Consider the following 18,466-nt stretch of genomic DNA (forward strand, 5'->3'; position numbering starts at 1 on the left):
GCCTGTCAAGTCCCGCCAGCCCTCAATGATTCTTTTGAAAATGAGTTTTGAGTGTGGTACTGTAGAAGACCGAGCTGGTACCTGCTGCTGGCCTTGGAGCCTCTGCTGGAGCTGCAGTCTCAACTGGTTTGGCAGACCAGGAGGCCGAGCCAAGGGAGGTCGCGGCCCCATCCCTATTCCTCCAGGGAAGGCTCCACGTGGGCCTCCAAACCCCAGGCCTTGAGCTCTCCCCATTGCGGAAGAGAACTGGGGGGAACCAGGAGGGAACTGTGATGTGTAGCCAGGGGGCTTGGGATCCATCAGCATGGGGGCCTGAGCAGGGAACTGCTGAGAAAGGCTATCCAAACAGCAACCCTGAAAGCAATGGGGAAAGTGTGTGTGAGCCTATCAACACCCCATGTACAATACGTATTCAACAGTTAATGCAGGTGTACCCAAGTCCATAACTCTAGGGCTGCTGCCTAGCAGATGCAATAAATCTCCTTCTCCTTGAGAACGAGGAAAGGCTTCAACTTGTCTGACTACGCAAATAATGAGATCAATTAGGTAATTAAGGGCTCAGATAGAAAGAAAAACCAGAAACCGTCTGGCACACCAGACTGGAGTTTACCATCACTGAGCTAATACGCATACCCCCTTCGCAACTAGTTTTATTGTAATATAAATGTCATATTATTTCTTCTATCTGCTTATTGTTCAGACATTCTGATGCATAATCAAAACACAATAGTCTTAATTTAACAGCAGTACCTCACTGAGCCCATACATGTTAAATATGTTTAGAATAGAGAGTGGACAGGTTCAATGAGCAGTATTGTTTCTTAGAATGAAAAAAAGGCTGAGCTCAAGTCACATGATTTCGTAAAACCGCCAGGGGCTCAGTGTTGTGTATTGCAGCTATGAGGATTGTAGACATATGGAATCATAGCCATATACCTCAGAATAATAGCTCTGAAAAACAAGTTGATTAAGGATCAGTATGAAGAGTACCTCAAAATGACATTTTAATTAAGACAAGAAAGGTGAGAGATAGCAATGAAGACTGCCTAAAGTCTTTGAAACAACAGCCTGCCCATTCCTGCAAACTACTTCAGAAGCAGCAATGTTCCAACAGGAAAATGAGAATCCTACACTGGTAGGATTACAATGTCATAACGTCAAGACAAAAATGCTGATGTTCTTGTTCTTCCATGGCCAGTTTTCTTTCTTGACTCAAGGCCAGACATGCTCTTTCCCACCACGAACATCTGTGGAACCAACTTTACAGTGCCATCAACAGGAAACAGCATACTGTAGACTAAGCAAACCTCCGCCAGCTGATGCTCAAATTAGCCGAGCATCCCACAGCAGTCTGCCCAGAGGCTGATCAGATATGTGCATCAGCACTGCTGGGCTTTTTTAACGCTCAGGTAATCATACCCAATGCTAACTTTGTTCTGTTTTCATTCTGACAGCATGCAACAGCTGTGTAGCTGTTAATAAGACAGAATTAAGTGTTGCTGTGCTTTCCTAAATGAGGCCCCATCTCTCTCTTCATCTCTGTGGTGCAGCCACAGAGAAGCTATTCATGCAGGCTGATTTAAAGATGTTTTCTTTTGATAAGGGACAGCTCCCAAAGGGGGGGATGCACTTAGCTAAGCCTGGCTATCATGATCAATGGTCATCCATTGGCGCCTATCTGTCTAGGGAGTGCCAGATGGACATCTGGACTGCATTCCTTAGTGTCAGGAGTAAGTGACTCATATCTCACCTTGATCAACCAATCAGGGACTGGTAGAGCCGAGTAACCCACGTGGGACTCTGATGCCCATGGAACTTTCAGCCAATGAACGAGCTGAAGTTCCTCCAGGTAAAAACAGGCAACAGAGAGCCTGGAGAAGGAGAACTATTCTAAGGACTATTCCAGAAGGAGGAATTCTAAGGAGAATTCCAGGGGTGCAAGACAATTCCAGGGCAGGACGGCCCAGGAGCAGAAAGGCTCCCAAGGGCAGGACATTCTCGCAGCGCTCCTCCTGACCATCCTGAGACTCAGCCCGGACAACCACGGAACAGCCAGTGTGTCCAAGTGCCAGAACTTTCCTCTGTTCTAAGAGTCTAGAGCGGAGGTTGCCAGAGAATAACCAGAGGATCCACCCGAGGTTAGCATCAGCAGCAAGCCTCGTGAACAGGTCGGAACTGTGGACAGCTGAATCACTATTCAGAACTAGCGCTTCATCAGGAACGAACCAGTCCTCTTCCTGACTTGCAGGGACCCACAGTTATCTTTTCTCCTGTGCACAAACTGTGCTAGTTAAAGCCAACACTAACTAGCCGGTCAGTGAGCATCAGCAGCGCACCGTCACAAGCCGCCCAGCACAGCCTGGCACAGAGCCAGAGAGTACAGACTGGACAGCTTAGAAGCCTGCAACTGTTTCTTTGTGCCCGCAGGAGATCTGAATCCCCAGAGGTTGGATGAGTATTCAACTTCAATGCATTACAGCTCGAGAATTCAATTGTTATCCCAACCAGTTGATATCAATTTAATTCCTAAGGGTTATGTACTTGTTTTCAGTATCTAATGTAGAAGTTGTAACCAAGTTCAATTACGAAACGGTCTAAATGAATGATATACCGAAAGTATGTCCTCTTGATATATGTAACTCTTCGTAACTGACTGAATACATATCTTTTGTATTCTGATAACCCTCACAATAAGATCTGGTAGGTTTACATGCATATTCTATGTATAAATAAATGTATCCTCGTGTATTAGTACCTGTGTGTGTGCATTGTTTGAGTTATATCGCATGGTTGGATTCTAAAGCCATTAAAAGAATCATTTTGTGATTTACTGCTACAATTAATAATTGTCCCAGTAAATGCCCAAACCCTACAGAATTGGTGCCTCGTGAGAGCACACTACAGCTGCAACAGAACTAAGGCACTTTTAACCACCTTTAAATTAAGGATGACAACCAAGTGACCCCAAGCCTGTAATGAAATGCTCACCTGCACGAGTTTGTCAATGCCCAGTGCACGGTCCAGGGCCGCCAGTTCACTCTCATCTGTGCCACTCAGGAAGGACACTAACTGATCGAGCAGTGCTTTCTCATCATTCCGGCCCTCCACGGTAGTCGGCGGACACAGCATCTCATCCAGCGGGCACGGGATGCACTGCCTGGGGGATGGGAAGAGTGTTACACTAGAGAAGAAGGTACCTAGAACATCTCTGGGGAGCATGTGACAGGGTCATGTGTTGAAAAATGGATGGTGAAGAATATGAGAGATGACACTCACTCTGGTGGAACTGTCAGAGCACTATCATTCACACTTCCCATATTGCCTTCAAAAGGCATGGGCTCGGCCATGGGGGGAGGATGGAACTGCTGTGACCCTGTAAGCTCCATCTTTGGGAGTCCTGCAAAAGAACACACAGAGATTTCCATGCATCCCTTCGTCTAGACAAGGAGAGAAATAATTTGCAGGGCTACAGGATTCTGAGAAATCCTAATTCTAACAGTAATGCCAAAAACGTAGAACAGATGAATGAGAGATTTACTTTTTCCTTGCACATATAAGATAGGAACCACGCTTAATACATTGCAAGATATTTAAAAAAGCTGTCCCCCGCGTGAACAAAAATAAGCAAAGCCCAAAACTAGACTAAATGAACAGCACAGTGGCACAGTGGTTAGCATTTCTGGAGCTCTGTTTTCAATTGCGAGGGTGTTATCTGTGTGGAGTTTGTATGTTCTCCCTATGTTCTCTCCCTGTGTTTGTTTTGTTTCCTCCAGGAGCTACAGTTTCCCTCCACGGTTCAAAGACATGGAAGCCTAATTGGCTTCTATAAAATTGGCCCTGGTGTGAGTGTGTGTATGTGTCTGTGTGTGCCCTGAGATAGACTGGCATCCCGTTACTTGCCAGGTTAGACTCCGGCTTATAGATAAACTAATAAAATTCTGCATTCCAGCAACAAAGAACATACATTAAGCTTTTAATTCTTGCTGGATTTGAAAACTTTATATTTCACCTGTCTCTCAGAGTGCACATGTCCTAAATGCCTGTGTCTGATGTCACACCTGTACCTGTGTCAGTCCTGAAGGTGTTTACGTGGCCTGACTCTCTGAATGGGCTGCTGCCCTTAGGTGACAGGAAATGGTCTCCTTGGCCTTGGGAGGGAGTGGAGGGACTGCAGAACTCAAAAGGTGATTGGCTCTGTAGTCTGGGCCCATCACTGAAACCTGAATCGCAGAAAGGAAGAGGAAAGGAGAAACCTTATCAGTTTAGGCTTCCATTCAATGTACGTGATTGCACGGTAGACCCTTACCAAGACTATCTTTATAAAAGCCCCTTATAAAGGCTATCTTTACTCATCCTATATTACACTCTCTGTTGATGCCAGCGCTTGTTAGTCGTGCTGATGACCTGAAGCATCTTCAGGGACACGCTACGGTAAATTCAATTTCAAGTCAAGGATGTTTTGAACCAAAGTTGCTCAGAAAAAAAACTATGTTCCAGGCAGATCTCGATAATAAAATCAAGATCTGGAAGTTTAGTTCCCATCAAAGAATGACAACCGTAAAACAAAAAGTGGGTCTAGTGTGAAATGGGCACCGCGATTTCCCCCCCCATTTCATCTTCCTCCATCCCCATCTCACCACGGCCAGGGGTACTGCTGGGCTCCTGCTTCACGCTCACGCCCCTGGGAAGGCTGGATTCTCCTGGCTGCGGTGAGTCGCCCTGCTCCTCGGGCAGTTTTACCCCCGGACCGCCAGCCAGTGTGTGCAGCAGTTGGCTTACCGTGTCCAGGTCAGCTCCTAACTGGGAAAACAGCAGGCAAAGGGAAGGTCAACATCTCACCAGCAGCCAGTACTTCCCGAATTCGCAAGTAAGTGAAGAAATAATATAAAAGTGTGGCGGGGTTTAGCTGTAGGGAAGGTTGGAACAGATGATTTGTGCTATCAGAGAACTGTAAAATGACCTGCCAGGAAGCAAACAACCATTCTTACCCTTAGTACGTACCGTACATCTCACTGCCAACTAACAAAGAGGGGGTATTTAAAAGATATTACACTTTGTATTTTTTTTTCTAGCTAAATGATAGTGTACCAAATATGACTTTTGGTATTACAGTATTTGGTCAAATCAGGCGAATCATGCACCTTTAAATCCTTTCTAATCTACTTCCTTTAAGTGAATGTAAAATGGGAAAGGATACTTAGCTTTAGCTCTCACTTCTTCTGAAAGTATTTGGTTTGCATTAAATAACTAAATAATACAGAGGCTTAGACCATCACAGCTATGCTATTGAGTTTCAACAGACGGAAAAGAGTATGAAATGCGAAGCATTAGGTTGTGTTGGTCAGCAACTCGGTGTAATGAACAGCTAAAAAAGCCTAAATGAACAGCTTCAAATACTAAGCTAGAGTTTCATCATGGTATTTCCTGCAGATCAAAAAAGGGGCAAACCTCATTCTGCTTGCCTCAAATCAATGTGTATCCTCAATCCTAATTAAATGCAGACCCATCATCTCCTAGATGATATGACTCTTAGGAAGCCACTGTGGTGCTTGAGCTCAGGCATGCTGGGAAAAAGTGCTACCTGATTTCTTGGCCGGTCATTTGGCTTTGGGGAGGCACTGGACTCTGCTTCAGGCGTTTTCCCGGCCTTCACTCTGACAGTTTGGAGGCTGAGGGCAGAAGAGGGTGGAAGGCCTCCCAAATCCTTATCGTCTGTGTCCAGGAGAAACCGCAGCAGCTGGTGGTCCTGGGGCTCCCTGGAGCTGGGTGAACTGGCGGAAGGCTCCTTCTTGATTTCCATGTCCTTTCTCCCGCCCTCGGTCGGCTCCGTGGGGCTGTTGTCCTGCAGGAGCCGATGCAAGATCTTGTGGCGCTCCGTCAGCGAGCTGTGGGAGGCCGGGCAGGGGGCCGGCAGGGAGGGGGGTGTGTCCGTTTCCGAGGGTCTGCCTCCGCAGCCGTCCAGGAGCTGGCCCAGCTTGGCGTTGCTGAGCTGCTGAGGAGTCTTGGTGTGGTCCTCTCTGCTCTCAGGCAGCCCCTCGGCCGGTTTTGCGAGGGGAGGGCGTACTGGTGAGCTAGCAGGAGTGCTGGTCTGTCTCTGCGGGACCGGAGAGGGCGTCGAGAAACTGAGAGGGGTGCCGGCACACTCTCCATGACAACCTGACTGCTGTCTGCTCAGGTTTCCACTACCGCTGGGTGCCCCTGCTGGGGAATGAAGGCTGGGTGTGGAAGGGGAGAAGGGATTCCCCGACACTCTAGGGCTCCCCCCGAGCCCAGGGCTCCCACGAGGCGGCCTGGGAGACATGAATGAGGTGGGGGTAGTTCCCAGTGGGCTGCCAAGGGGAGAAGGACTGTTTAACTGTTGGGTGCCCATCCGACTGGGTGTGAGGTACCCTGGTGGGTGGCTGGTAGGTGTGGCTGGGCCAGTCCCGCTGCTGTTCCCATTGTTGAGGTGGACGCCCATGCCAGCAGTCTGGCCAAGCTCCATGCTTGGCTGCACAGCAGGAGAGCGGGTGGGCTGGGCTGGAGACTGGCTCCCATGCGTGGACAGAGGGCCAGTGTTAGTGTTTTCCTGAGAGCTTGCAGTGTTGTGTTCCCTTGGAGAGAAACAAAAAGAGGAAAAATACATAAAAAGTTTCCTGCCCCGTACATCTAATAATGAAGGTATTTTTCAGATTAAAAATATGAAAAAAGCACCAAAAAACCCCCAAAACAATCTCTTCAAGTTGTTTTATACAAGCAGGAGGATAGAGTTACAATTAATTTGTTGAATTTTTTTTTTTTTTGGTGCTTTATTAATCAGAAAAGTTAACTTCATTATTGGTTAGATGCAAGGTGCAATAATTCAATTGTTAATTGAATTATTCATTGCCAGTTGCATCCTCATCTACAGTATATGGCAGTGTAAAAGTGTAATGAACTCAACACCCTTTTGCTCTGAAAATTGTACAATTAGTAATAACATATTTGTAATGGGATTGCTCTCTCTTTTCACATTCCATGCAGTCAAGAATGATCGTCTTCCATGATTGCCTTATTTGTGGATCCAGAGATGTTTCATGAGGCCAATCCAGTACAGACAGAGCACGCTGTAGTTTTGGCATGTTTTTTTTCCAAGTAGAAAGGGTATTTCTGGATAGTTGATCTGATTCCATCCCAGGTTGTCTTCATATGGCTTGAAAGTACTGAGATTCTTACAGCAGACTTATCCTCCATCCAATATGGACCCTGGTCATAGTCTCTCAAGAGATGATGTCAGTGTTGTAATTGTTTGTGTTCACTTTGAGGACAATAACAAAGTTCTTTTTTCTGTCCTGCTTCTGAGACTAGGTCATGACTGAACTGGGTCAAAAAGACTTCCTTTGGGAGTCTGGATACCAATATTCATTTTGTTTTACTGTAGAATTAACATGATTTACAATACATTTTAGATAAATACAACTTTGGAGCCAAGTATTTAATTGTCTAATTGTGTATATTCTTTATAAGATATAATATTCTTTATTGAGATTTTTTTACTTGTTTATAAAGATATTTGTTGTCTTGCACATAATAAGTACAGTTTTAAGCAAATGCTATACAGAAACAGTTCATCACTACAACACTAGATTCAAGAAAAAACATTAAATGGTTTATTTTTCAAGTTTTGATTGTCACCATTTCATCAGGTGTTTAGAGGAGTCTAATGAGAAAGTACATTAGAGAGAACACGAACTGAGAACATTTTCATGCAAACTAAACTGCATATACCAGATCAAGCCTTATCTGTGTCCTTTTACATGTCTATCCAGTTCATCCCATAGATGCCTGACTCGGCTAAGAGACAGCTGCACAGCAGGAAATTGATACCAGATTTCTGCAAAAATTCTTGAGAAATGTTTGCCATGTGAGATGAGCATCATCATGCTTTAAGTGATTCTACTGATACTGGCATTGATGTACTGTAACAACAAGCAGTGCAGAGGTATCCAAAAAGCTGTAGCCCAACATTCTTGTTTGTGACTTTCAGTGGTTGGTAAGGTCATTCAACCATCACATCAGATAGAGCTCTGAACTGTGAAGTACAGTCAGAGCTCCAAAAGGAAGCTACTGTACGTACAGTATTTTCGAAAGGTGTTATTTAAAATGAAGATATTAACATTTTTAAACTTAATGTCATTTTGATTCGCAGTTAGGGCCCTTCAGCAGAAATAATGCGAAAAGAAAAAAGAAAACGGCAAGCCCAGGAAACAGTGCACCCTTTACCACAAAGATCATACAGTTGAGGACGTTCTGAAGTGCGGAGCTGTACCTGTCAATAGTGTGGATGCCCATGATGAAAGGTTGCATATCCTGGTTGGGCGGGTAGCACAATTTGCAGCGTGTCTGAGCGCTGAGAGTAGTGCCATCATTCAGAGTAAAACGGTAGACCGGGCTGATGGCAGTACCATGGGATATCACTGCACAGACACAGAGAGACACCGCATCAGAAAGAGAGGGCTGAACTAGTGCCTCTCTCCTCTAGTTAATTGAAAGGCATAACACAACACAGGATTCTAATGACTGGAGACATTTTTTTTTCTCTTAAGATGCATCCTTCAATGTTCTAACCACTGTATCCATTACAGAGTCACAGGGGAACAGGAGTTGGCAAGCAATGGGAGCTATGGGTACAATGGGTGCAAGGCAGGATACACCCTGGATGGGACGCCAGTCCATTGCAGGGCAGATAGACACCAATACAGACACAGACACTTACGCCTAGAACCAATTTTCCCAGAAGTCAATTAACCTACAGTACCAGAATGTCTTTGGACAGTAAGAGGAAATCCTGAATAATCCTGGTACTGAATAAAACACACAGTACCATCTCCACACAGATAGCACCCCAGGAACTGAACCCAGGGCCCCAACGCTGTGAGGCAGCAATGCTAATCACTGCGCCTCTGTGCAGCCTCACTTCAGATCATCATGCCAAAATGTTTTTTGTTGTGATGGTAAAATGTCCTTTCAAAAAGTTAATAAGTCATGCTCCTCCGACCTTCTAATTCTAATCAACATTACGTACACAGCAGTCAATTTGAAGATACTGGTTAAATTGTGACATATTAATAAAGACGCTATATTACAGCTCAAGGATACAGTCATAACCCAGATTCTTCCTTCTTTAATGAAATGTACTCTTCTAATTTAAATGCAATAAACAGAGGATTTCCAATATGTGAATTTATAAATACACAAACAGTAAAAATGAATGAGAAACATATTCTACAATAAGACCTGAAATCGATACCCTGCTTGTCTGTGGTGATAATCTATTACAGCCCCAATATGTTGCTTCCAACAGGATTATCAGACGATTAAATATTTAAAGCAGGCTTTTACAGCTGCCTTTATGAGCGTACGAGAAACGCAAGGGGCTGACTGGGCTGGATTTCATTCAGTTCTTTCCTGGTTTAAAAAAAAATGATCTGCTACGTGGTTATATGGTAACCCGTTGGTGATGGAAAGGAGTGAAACATACTGTACAGAGCACTCGAGTCTTTTGTAAAGACAATCCTGTGTCTATTAGCGCATCTTAAAACAAGCGAAACACCCGATAAAAGTGTCTTCAGGAACGGGTTTTGTGGTCCTCACCTTCCTGAAGGAGCTGCTTCGCATAGGACGGCTCCTTGCCCTGTGGCTGGAAGAAGGCATAGATACACTTCCGGACGAGGTCCTCCCACCCAGGACGTCCTGTGGCACGGAGCGCACTTGTCTCAATTGAGATGATCTTTCCTGAAACACAGGAAAGCACCTATTAACAAATCTTACAATATACAACGCTTAAAGAGGGTCAGAAGTCTTAGCTGTTAACTTTACACTTTCCTGCGTTGAAAGCAGAAGTTACGTTTGCTGTTTATATCACACCTGGCTTCCAATATGCTTGCCAGGCAGCTGGTGGGTTGGAGGATTAACAAAAACAGCTCTTCTACGTTGCTAGCTCAACACTTTATCAAGTTAGCTCCCCAGCAACCTAAACATACCCTGGTTAAAATGAATATTCTGAACCACCTGCCAATCCAGCAGTACAAATTTAGTTACTGATGCTGAAAACCAGAAGTTACCTTCTGGTACGAAATCTGCAGACTCCGGGGATGACTGAGTTCTTTTTATATGTAAGCAGGCTTTTCTGAGAGTAGATAACCTCAGGAAACTATCAAATTTTAAAGAAAACATGGGAGTGTAGAAATACGCTCAATTAAGATGCTTTTCTTCAGTTTTATGCTTTGTGCCACGCTCATCTTTTTCCTGTATATTCTTAGTGGCATTTAGCCTTGACAAATTTTTCAAAAGCTAGATTTAATGGGAACAGCTGTGAGGACAAATGACATTCCAGGCAGAAGCAACATAAGAATAAAACAGAAGACACAAAATACCGAACATGTCACGAAAGCCATAAGAAAAGTGAGAGAAGTGTACACTGTATACGCCAATCACATGAGTCAGGCTAAATCCTATGATGGAGCTGAACCCTTAGCCAGGGAAGCACATTTACCAGCTGAGCCACTGACTCAACGCCCCAGCTTTCAGATAAGTTACTGTGTTCCTGGTATCTGGACCCTAATCTTAAGAGAATACCCCAGGAGGGTGGTTATTTTTCAAACTGTCTCTGTTCAGAAATCAAGATCATATTCAACTTTTTCACAGTTCTACTAATTGACACATTCGTTTTTTTCTATTAGATTCTTAACTGCCTTTTCTGTTGTTGAGAAAAACACTATGGAAAAAGACTGCATTGTTTCATGATTTACACTTGAAAATGTATAGAATTGTTCATTCTAAGAAGTTAAAAAAGAAGCAGAAGGTATTTTAATTGTTTGCTACCACATCTAATTTAATTCAGCTTTCTGCTGCCCCTGCTGATGTGAAACCAGTGTTTCTTACCTGTGGGGTCCTGTCTGGTGATGAAGGACTCAGTGCTGACAGGCAGCTGTGGGCGTGGCAGACGGCAGGCAATGCAGATGAGACAGCTCTGAAGGTCTGAAAGAAGACGGCAGGGAGTCAGGCAAACTGCACCAAAGCCCAGCTTTCAACTCTACTTAATTTGCAATTTTGAAGATTTCACTGAGCTTTCAAGAACTGTGAAACAAGCTATCACCTGCAAAAATGAATTACTTTCTTTAAAACTACTTTTGAATAAACCAATTTAAATATTTTCTGAAACATTTTCTGATAGCCTCGGCCTGTCTTAAGTCTATGTTACCTCACTCGCCTAAATCCTAACTGTGCAGTCCAAGGATTCATTTAAGTGACACTGGTGGTGTTTGTCAGTGTGTGTCTGCCTGTGTCAGTGACACTGGTGGTGTTTGTCAGTGTGTGTCTGCCTGTGTCAGTGATACTGGTGGTGTTTGTCAGAGTGGGTCTGCCTGTGTCAGTGACACTGGTGGTGTTTGTCAGAGTGTGTCTGCCTGTGTCAGTGTCACTGTTGGTGTTTGTCAGAGTGTGTCTGCCTGTGTCAGTGACACTGGTGGTGTTTGTCCGTGTGTGTCGGCCTGTGTCAGTGTCATTGTTGGTGTTTGTCATGGTGTACAGTATGTGCCTGTGTCAGTGTCACTGGTGGTGTTTGTCAGAGTGTGTCTGCCTGTGTCAGTGTCACTGGTGGTGTTTGTCAGAGTGTGTCTGCCTGTGTCAGTGTCACTGGTGGTGTTTGTCAAAGTGTGTCTGCCTGTGTCAGTGTCACTGGTGGTGTTTGTCAGAGTGTGTCTGCCTGTGTCAGTGTCACTGGTGGTGTTTGTCAAAGTGTGTCTGCCTGTGTCAGTGACACTGGTGGTGTTTGTCAGAGTGTGTCTGCCTGTGTCAGTGATACTGGTGGTGTTTGTCAGAGCATCTACCTATGTAAAGCGAGGCCGTGTGCAGATCTTACCCTCGCCCTCCTCATGCATGGCTCTAGGTTGAGAAACAGTGAAGCACTGCATTATCTCATACTGCTGCCGTGCTTCCTGGTTCTCTGAGTCCACCTCGTCAGGGGGTCGTTTCAGCATGCGGCAGTTGAAAGTATGGCTGTTCCTACCAGTAGACTCCTGAGGCCAGGGAACCCCATTGACTGCAGAAAGAGAAAGCAATGTCAATCTATAAAGAAAAAGATTTAAGACTGTCATTTAGAAAGAAACCATTTGGCAGTTAGTCTATAATCAAGCCACAGTCATGAATTTCCACACTGACCTCTGAACTCTAAAAAATACACAAACTACTGAATGATTAATGTATTACGATCAAGGCACCTGGAAAGACTGTCCATGTACAGTGATATTTGCACTGAGGTATTTCCACATAACTGTACTGCTACCAATAGAATATTTACATTGCTCTCACTCCTCTTGTATTAGGACAATAGTGTTCTTCGTAATTTCTGTCATAGCTATTCATTGCATGACAATGTCTTATTCTGTGTCCAAGAAGAATTTCTAATCACAGGGACTCTTCCACTGAAGCATGTTATTTATACTTTGCAAAAAAACAAAAAACAAGAAAACAAGAAACATATGCTACATATGCTTCTTTCAGAACAGTCTTTTATTCTTCCATCTGTGTAGAAAACCTTTAAATCAACAAAGCAGAAAAAAAACCTATTTTAATTGTGTATTCACCTATTAGGAACAGTCATTACATGTATCCCACTTCCTTTCAGTTTATACAAATACTTTCTTCTTCTGATATTTGCCTTCAAGTAACATATGTGGGTCAGTGTGAATTTTGTAAAAAATAAGATGGCAAATATCAATGATTAGTAAGATGTTGTTGAAACCAGATGTTCCAAATAAGCTCTAAGCTCTTCTTGAGCCATCACTTTCCTACTGATGCTCTTAAATTACTAATTTGGGTTCTGTAGTGTGAAATCTGTACAGTGTTTTTCAATTTCAAAGGAATAGTTGGCTTTTTTATTGGCACTTATCATCAGATCAGTTTCCCTTTACATCTGTGTGGTATGCATTCTTATAGTATGCATACCATACAGGAATGTCAAACGGTATTGGCAAAATTGGTCATTTTCTGGTTGCTCCAGTTTCCCTCAGTTCAAAGACATAACTGGAAGGTTAATTGGCTTCTGGGAAAATTGGCCCTGGCGTGAGTTTGTGTCTGTGTGTGCCCTGCGATGGACTGGCGTCCCATCCAGAATGTATCCTTCCTTGCACCCACTGCTTGCCAGGAGAGTCTCCAGCAACCCCCTGACCCTATACTGGATGAGTGGATCAGGAAATGAACGGATGGGGGGATGGATATTGTACAACATAATCCACAATATCTATATTTACAAGAATGGGAGCAAGAGGGGCGAGTTATTTTTCCATGTTTGAAATCGTAACACTACAGCTTGACTTTCATGTTTATAATGTGTGCCTTCATGGGTAACAGTAATAGACTAAATACACCTTAGGGCAGAGAAAAAAAAACAATTATTTTTAAACTGAAAGTTTACTGGAGACTATACGTATAGCAGAGCCTAATTATGAGAATTAAGTGAATTTCTGTGCCCATATGGAGCACACTGAAATGTGTTGATTCAGAGAAGGCCTTATTATTATATTAATAAAATTATTCAGAATTCAGAATGCCATCTAGTCATTAGTGTGGACACAAATCTGAACAACCCATTGCTTGGACTAATTTTTAACATGCACCCATACCCTGATTGACATTAATCCAAATAAATAAGCTGTATGGTTCAACGAAGGTTGGGAGATTCTATTCTGACTCTTAAGTTAAAACTTGGAGGGCAATCTAACATGATGTACAACTGTATTCTTTTTTTTCTGTACATTTTAAAAACAGTTTTTGCTGTTTTCAGCTTTAGCAGTATTGCTTTAAAAAAACATCAGGCTGACTCATTCAGATGCACATTTTCTCGTGCACTATGGCAAAGTGCATGCCCTGCCCTGCCAAGCAAACTCACCCAAGCTCTTGGGCAGCAGGTTGCGTACAAATTCATTGTGGTCGCCCACATGCAGGATGCTGTACACACTGGAGCTCATCAGCTCCTCCTGGGGGTAACCAAGGTAGTTAGTCACATTCTCCGAGACAAAGACAATCCGCCCCTCACGATTAACCACGAAGAAGAAGCCATCCAGTGCCTAAGAGAAACAAAAGCAAGACATACACAGTGTGAGGAAAGGAAACAGATACTAAGCATGACACACACAGGGAGCACAGATGGAGATGCACCTGCAGAAGACGATGTGATATGAAAAAGTTCTTGTGGGAACGCTAAGCTGCCATCACCCAGTTCCGTTACTAATTTAGCTGGGAAAGTGTTTTTGAGGTTTCTAAATCAATGTGTTTAATACTCAAATATGCATTTACTATGGCTTTTTCATTTTGAGGGTAGTCTATAAAAAAGTACTTTCCTGCTATGCTGTAATTCTACATAAATATATAGCTACATAATGTAAAAACATAAAAAAACAGTGGCTTTTCAGACCCAACAATCTTTGGTTACTGGCATTTACTGATCTAAGGATCTAATCCAATTGTTATTAACTTCAACAGGATTTTGTGTAAAGAAGCACCTCCTGTTTTCAGATCGAAATGTACATGTCAGTAGTCCCTGCTTGTCTCTGCTGGTTCAGCGGATCCTGAAGAAGTACATTAGACCAACTGCCAATGCCTTTGGGAATATTGAATATCTTGATTAAGTACCCTTGTAATCTTCTCTGTTCAAGGCCAAAGAGATTCAATGTGAGCCTGTTAGATTAGGAAATTAATTAAAGCCTGGGAATGTATTGTACAGGGACTGCATTTTAAAAATGAGCAGGCTTGATAAACATTCCACATCCGTGACTGATCACCAATGTGGAGCGGGCATAAATATGTTTCTAACTAGCAGCTTGGTAAGGACTGTTGGGAGACTAATGTTTGTAACTTGCAGCTAGAAAAGGAGTACAGCACAGCATCGTAAAACAAGAGGCTCACATTTGCACTATGAATGCAGAAGACACATGGCAAAACAAGAGCTTCAGCAAGTGTTCATTGTATCATAATGGAATTCTGTGTTGCTGTATTTATACTTAACTGTTTAAATTATTGTACGAAACACGTGTCCTTGTTTTAACACATACAAGTCAAACCTGTTTTGAATATCGTGTACCCTCCCTCCCTCCTGTTGTCAAAAATCATTTATAATCACTAATAGCTGGCCGATACCCGTCAATTGTATTTAATCAAGCATTCAAATCATGTGCACTTGTCATATGCTCGTCAAGGCAGGCTAAAATGTCCATAAATATCTGTGCAAGTCTCCTGTTCCTGTTGTAGACAATTAGCATGTATTTCCCAAACTGAGCAGGCTCAGGGGAGGCTGTCAGGCGTCTCCTTACCTCTAGCAAAAGAGGACACAAGGCTTCCTTCTCAATCATCCCCTGGCTGCTGGATGAGATGTCACTCTTCTGCACTTCATCGTCGGGCGACATCAACGCAGCAGCAGCTTTCTCTACACACACAGAAAACAGCTGTTTTCAGTGGAGGCCTCACACTACGCAGAGCAAGGAGGAGTGCTAACACAATGATTCCTTGATTGGCTAGTTCATTGCCTGGGTGCTTCAGCTTTCGAATAACTTTCGAAAAATCTGGAGGAAAAACACGCAAACACGGGGAGAACATACAAACTCCACACAGACAGCACCCTTAGAATTCAACCCAGGGCCCCAGCACTGGAAGGCAGCAATTCTAAACACTGAGCCCCTGTGCTGCCCCAATTAAACAAACTGACTGCTTTAACCACAGAACTGCAATAATTCTGTCCTCAAGTGAGTCAGCTTAACGTTGCTCGCAAGTCCGCAGCAGATAACAAGTAAAAGAGACTCATAAAGCTTCCTGGGCAGTGGTCCTTGAGGTTTAATACTAACCTTCCCTAAAGATGTGGGAACTATGAAACCATACGATCACTTATATTTAATCTGATGGTAGAATGTAACACAAGGTATGAATACTTGATAAAGTACGAGTACATTTAAGACCTGAGACTTCTCAAACGTTACAGTGAACTTTATGCAGTCGCCCTTGCTATTTGTTGCTGAACACAAAAAATGATTGAATCAATTAATGAGCCCTACAATATTAAATCAGAGCCCTCCCGTATGAGCAATAATCTTTTTTCAGAAAGAGTTAATAAATTTACCTACTGTATGTTTGTGCCTGCTCCTTTTAGTGCTAGATCTTGGGCTGTAGGGTATACAAACAGGTTGTATTTGAGCCTGCTCTGTTGTGTCCTTGGTTTTGGGTTATATACACATGGTCTCCAACCTTTGACAGGGTTATGCACGATAACATACAGATAGAAGAGTAACAGGTATACAATTGTCTAACATTCATTTGAAAGCCCATCTTTGAGGAATGTCAGTGATCTGCAATTACTTTACAACTAGGAGAGATCTTGTCTACATGTAGGACGTGGTTGTGACTGTACAGTTTTTTATTGTAATGAATTCCAACTATGGCTGAAGACATGACAAAAGATATAGATCTATCTTCACTGTCTATGATATGTTATTAAAAGAACAACAGTAATGGTCAACAATACACTACTGCCCAGTAATAACGGTAGTAAGAACGAGAGCAGGATACCTCACTTGGACAGAATATTGATGGGGAGGCCACTCCCTTATCCGAGATGTCAATAGCATTTGTCATTCCTCTATGACATGCATACTATAGTGACAGAAAGTGCCACAGGCAGAGAACCTGCGCAGTCCTTCTAAAGAATCAATGATCTGCAAATAAAAGACACTCCTCTGATGAAATGGCTGTGTATTATTACAGTACAAGTATATCATTTTTAAAAGTCAACATCGCTCATTACTTCAAAATTTCAAAATAAGTTCAAAATTGATTAATTTTTAATAAATTATTATTATTTCATGTGTGAACATCATTATCATGCCTTTCAACTGTGGCTGAAAGCCATCCCCTTGACATTTCAACCAAGGGAAGTGTGATCACTACAGTACAGTGAAGGAGAGTGTGCAGGAGCACAAATTCATTTTTAAGTCTAACTGCTAAACTGAAAGGACATAAGCAGCCTTAAAAGCTTTCCAAGACCCAACTAGGTTCAGGAAAATGCCAACATTTGGATTAAACAAATTTTAATAAACAGAATAATAATATATTTCTTCAATACAAATAAGGGGTGAATATTCAAACTGGGGTAATGTAACTAATGGATTGGCAAAGGTATCCGGACAATATCCACTGCTCGTCTTATTTATATCTATGATCTAGATTCTTGTACGGTTAGTAAACAAGTCATGTTTGCAGATGATACTGCATTAGGAGGATTAGCAAAGACTGTAGAAGCGGCAACTCAAATTCAATTAAAAGAATTTGATCAAATTCAAGAGAAGGCAAATACCTGACAGATTACATTCAATGCAGAGTTTTGAAAGCAGGTAGTAAAAGCATAAACTACAAAAACAAAATGGGTGGCAGGGTGGTTAGAAATAGCACCATGGCTCTGGGTTTAACTCCTGTGCTGTAGCTTGTATGTCCTTCCTGAGGTCATGTTGGTGTCCTCCAGGAGCTACGGTTACTTACCACAGCCCAGAGACATTCTTGTAGATTAATGTGGCTTCTGTAAATTGGCCATGGAGTGAGTGTATGCATGTTTGTGTCTGAATGTGTCTTGCAGTGAACTGGTGTCCCATGCAGGGTGTATCCTGCCTTGTACCCAATAAAGCCCGGGTTAAGTAGTGGAACCAAACCCACTCCTTGCCACAATGACATGGAATTGGAAAAATGGTTACTGAAAGTGATGTGATGATGTGGCAAAAAAAAAACTGGGCAAAGAGATAGAAGAGACTATGCAATGCAATTACTTTTCTTTTTATGGTGACATCATTGACATCTTTGATAAGGTTTGGGCATTGTTAGGATTTACAGTTAAAGCCTAGATTTTAAATTAAGAAATCACTCCTCAAGAATTAATCCAGATAATGAAGAGAAGACCACCCAGATACACTGGCAGAGATGGAGATGCAGCTGAGATTAACCATTACAGCCACATTACATATTAGAGATGGTAATAAAATGGGTCTGACACAGACAGGCTGAAGGATCAGAACTTTTTAGTCTTAAACAGAGAAGACCAACTGGGGACCTGATTCAAGAATTCAAAATCCTCAGAGTCATTCAAAAAGCCAACCCAGAGAATTCTTTCAGAGTGAACAGTGAAACACAAGCCGGAAGACTCAAGTAGAAACTGCATGGATGTGCATTGAAAAAGGGAAAGGGTTGTGGGAGTATGAAAAAAGCTACCCAGTCAATATGGTTTCCTTCAAGAAACAGTTGGATGAGATTCTTTGAGATCCTTGGCTCAAATTAACTGCTAACTACCAAATGGGCTAGAGGGTTCTTCTCGTCTGTAACCTTTCCTAGTTTGATGGATGTCTCCTCCAGCAATGCTGTCTGTTCACTTTTTGAACGAATTCAGTCCGAGTGTATACATGAGTAGTTAATCTGG

At 42.8% G+C, this 18,466-nt stretch overlaps 1 protein-coding gene across 4 annotated transcripts in view; it reads right to left on the bottom strand.

Moving 5' to 3' along the window:
- The window catches only part of ncoa1 (nuclear receptor coactivator 1), a 72,831-nt gene that overhangs the window by 11,350 nt on the left and 43,015 nt on the right, over window positions 1-18,466 (bottom strand). For all 4 annotated transcript variants that reach the window (XM_015344848.2, XM_015344822.2, XM_015344831.2 and 1 more), the window contains 12 exons: window positions 15,330-15,442; window positions 13,910-14,087; window positions 11,882-12,061; window positions 10,903-10,998; window positions 9,613-9,753; window positions 8,288-8,435; window positions 5,582-6,593; window positions 4,638-4,800; window positions 4,065-4,220; window positions 3,277-3,397; window positions 2,989-3,157; window positions 82-354 (listed from right to left, as the gene is read on the bottom strand). In XM_015344848.2, coding sequence (XP_015200334.2) covers window positions 82-354; window positions 2,989-3,157; window positions 3,277-3,397; window positions 4,065-4,220; window positions 4,638-4,800; window positions 5,582-6,593; window positions 8,288-8,435; window positions 9,613-9,753; window positions 10,903-10,998; window positions 11,882-12,061; window positions 13,910-14,087; window positions 15,330-15,442 — 2,750 coding nt within the window. The remainder of the gene's footprint in view (window positions 1-81; window positions 355-2,988; window positions 3,158-3,276; window positions 3,398-4,064; window positions 4,221-4,637; window positions 4,801-5,581; window positions 6,594-8,287; window positions 8,436-9,612; window positions 9,754-10,902; window positions 10,999-11,881; window positions 12,062-13,909; window positions 14,088-15,329; window positions 15,443-18,466) is intronic.

This window comes from Lepisosteus oculatus, chromosome 2, assembly GCF_040954835.1.
Source record: "Lepisosteus oculatus isolate fLepOcu1 chromosome 2, fLepOcu1.hap2, whole genome shotgun sequence".
In the NCBI taxonomy this organism is placed as follows: Eukaryota; Metazoa; Chordata; class Actinopteri; order Semionotiformes; family Lepisosteidae; genus Lepisosteus; species Lepisosteus oculatus.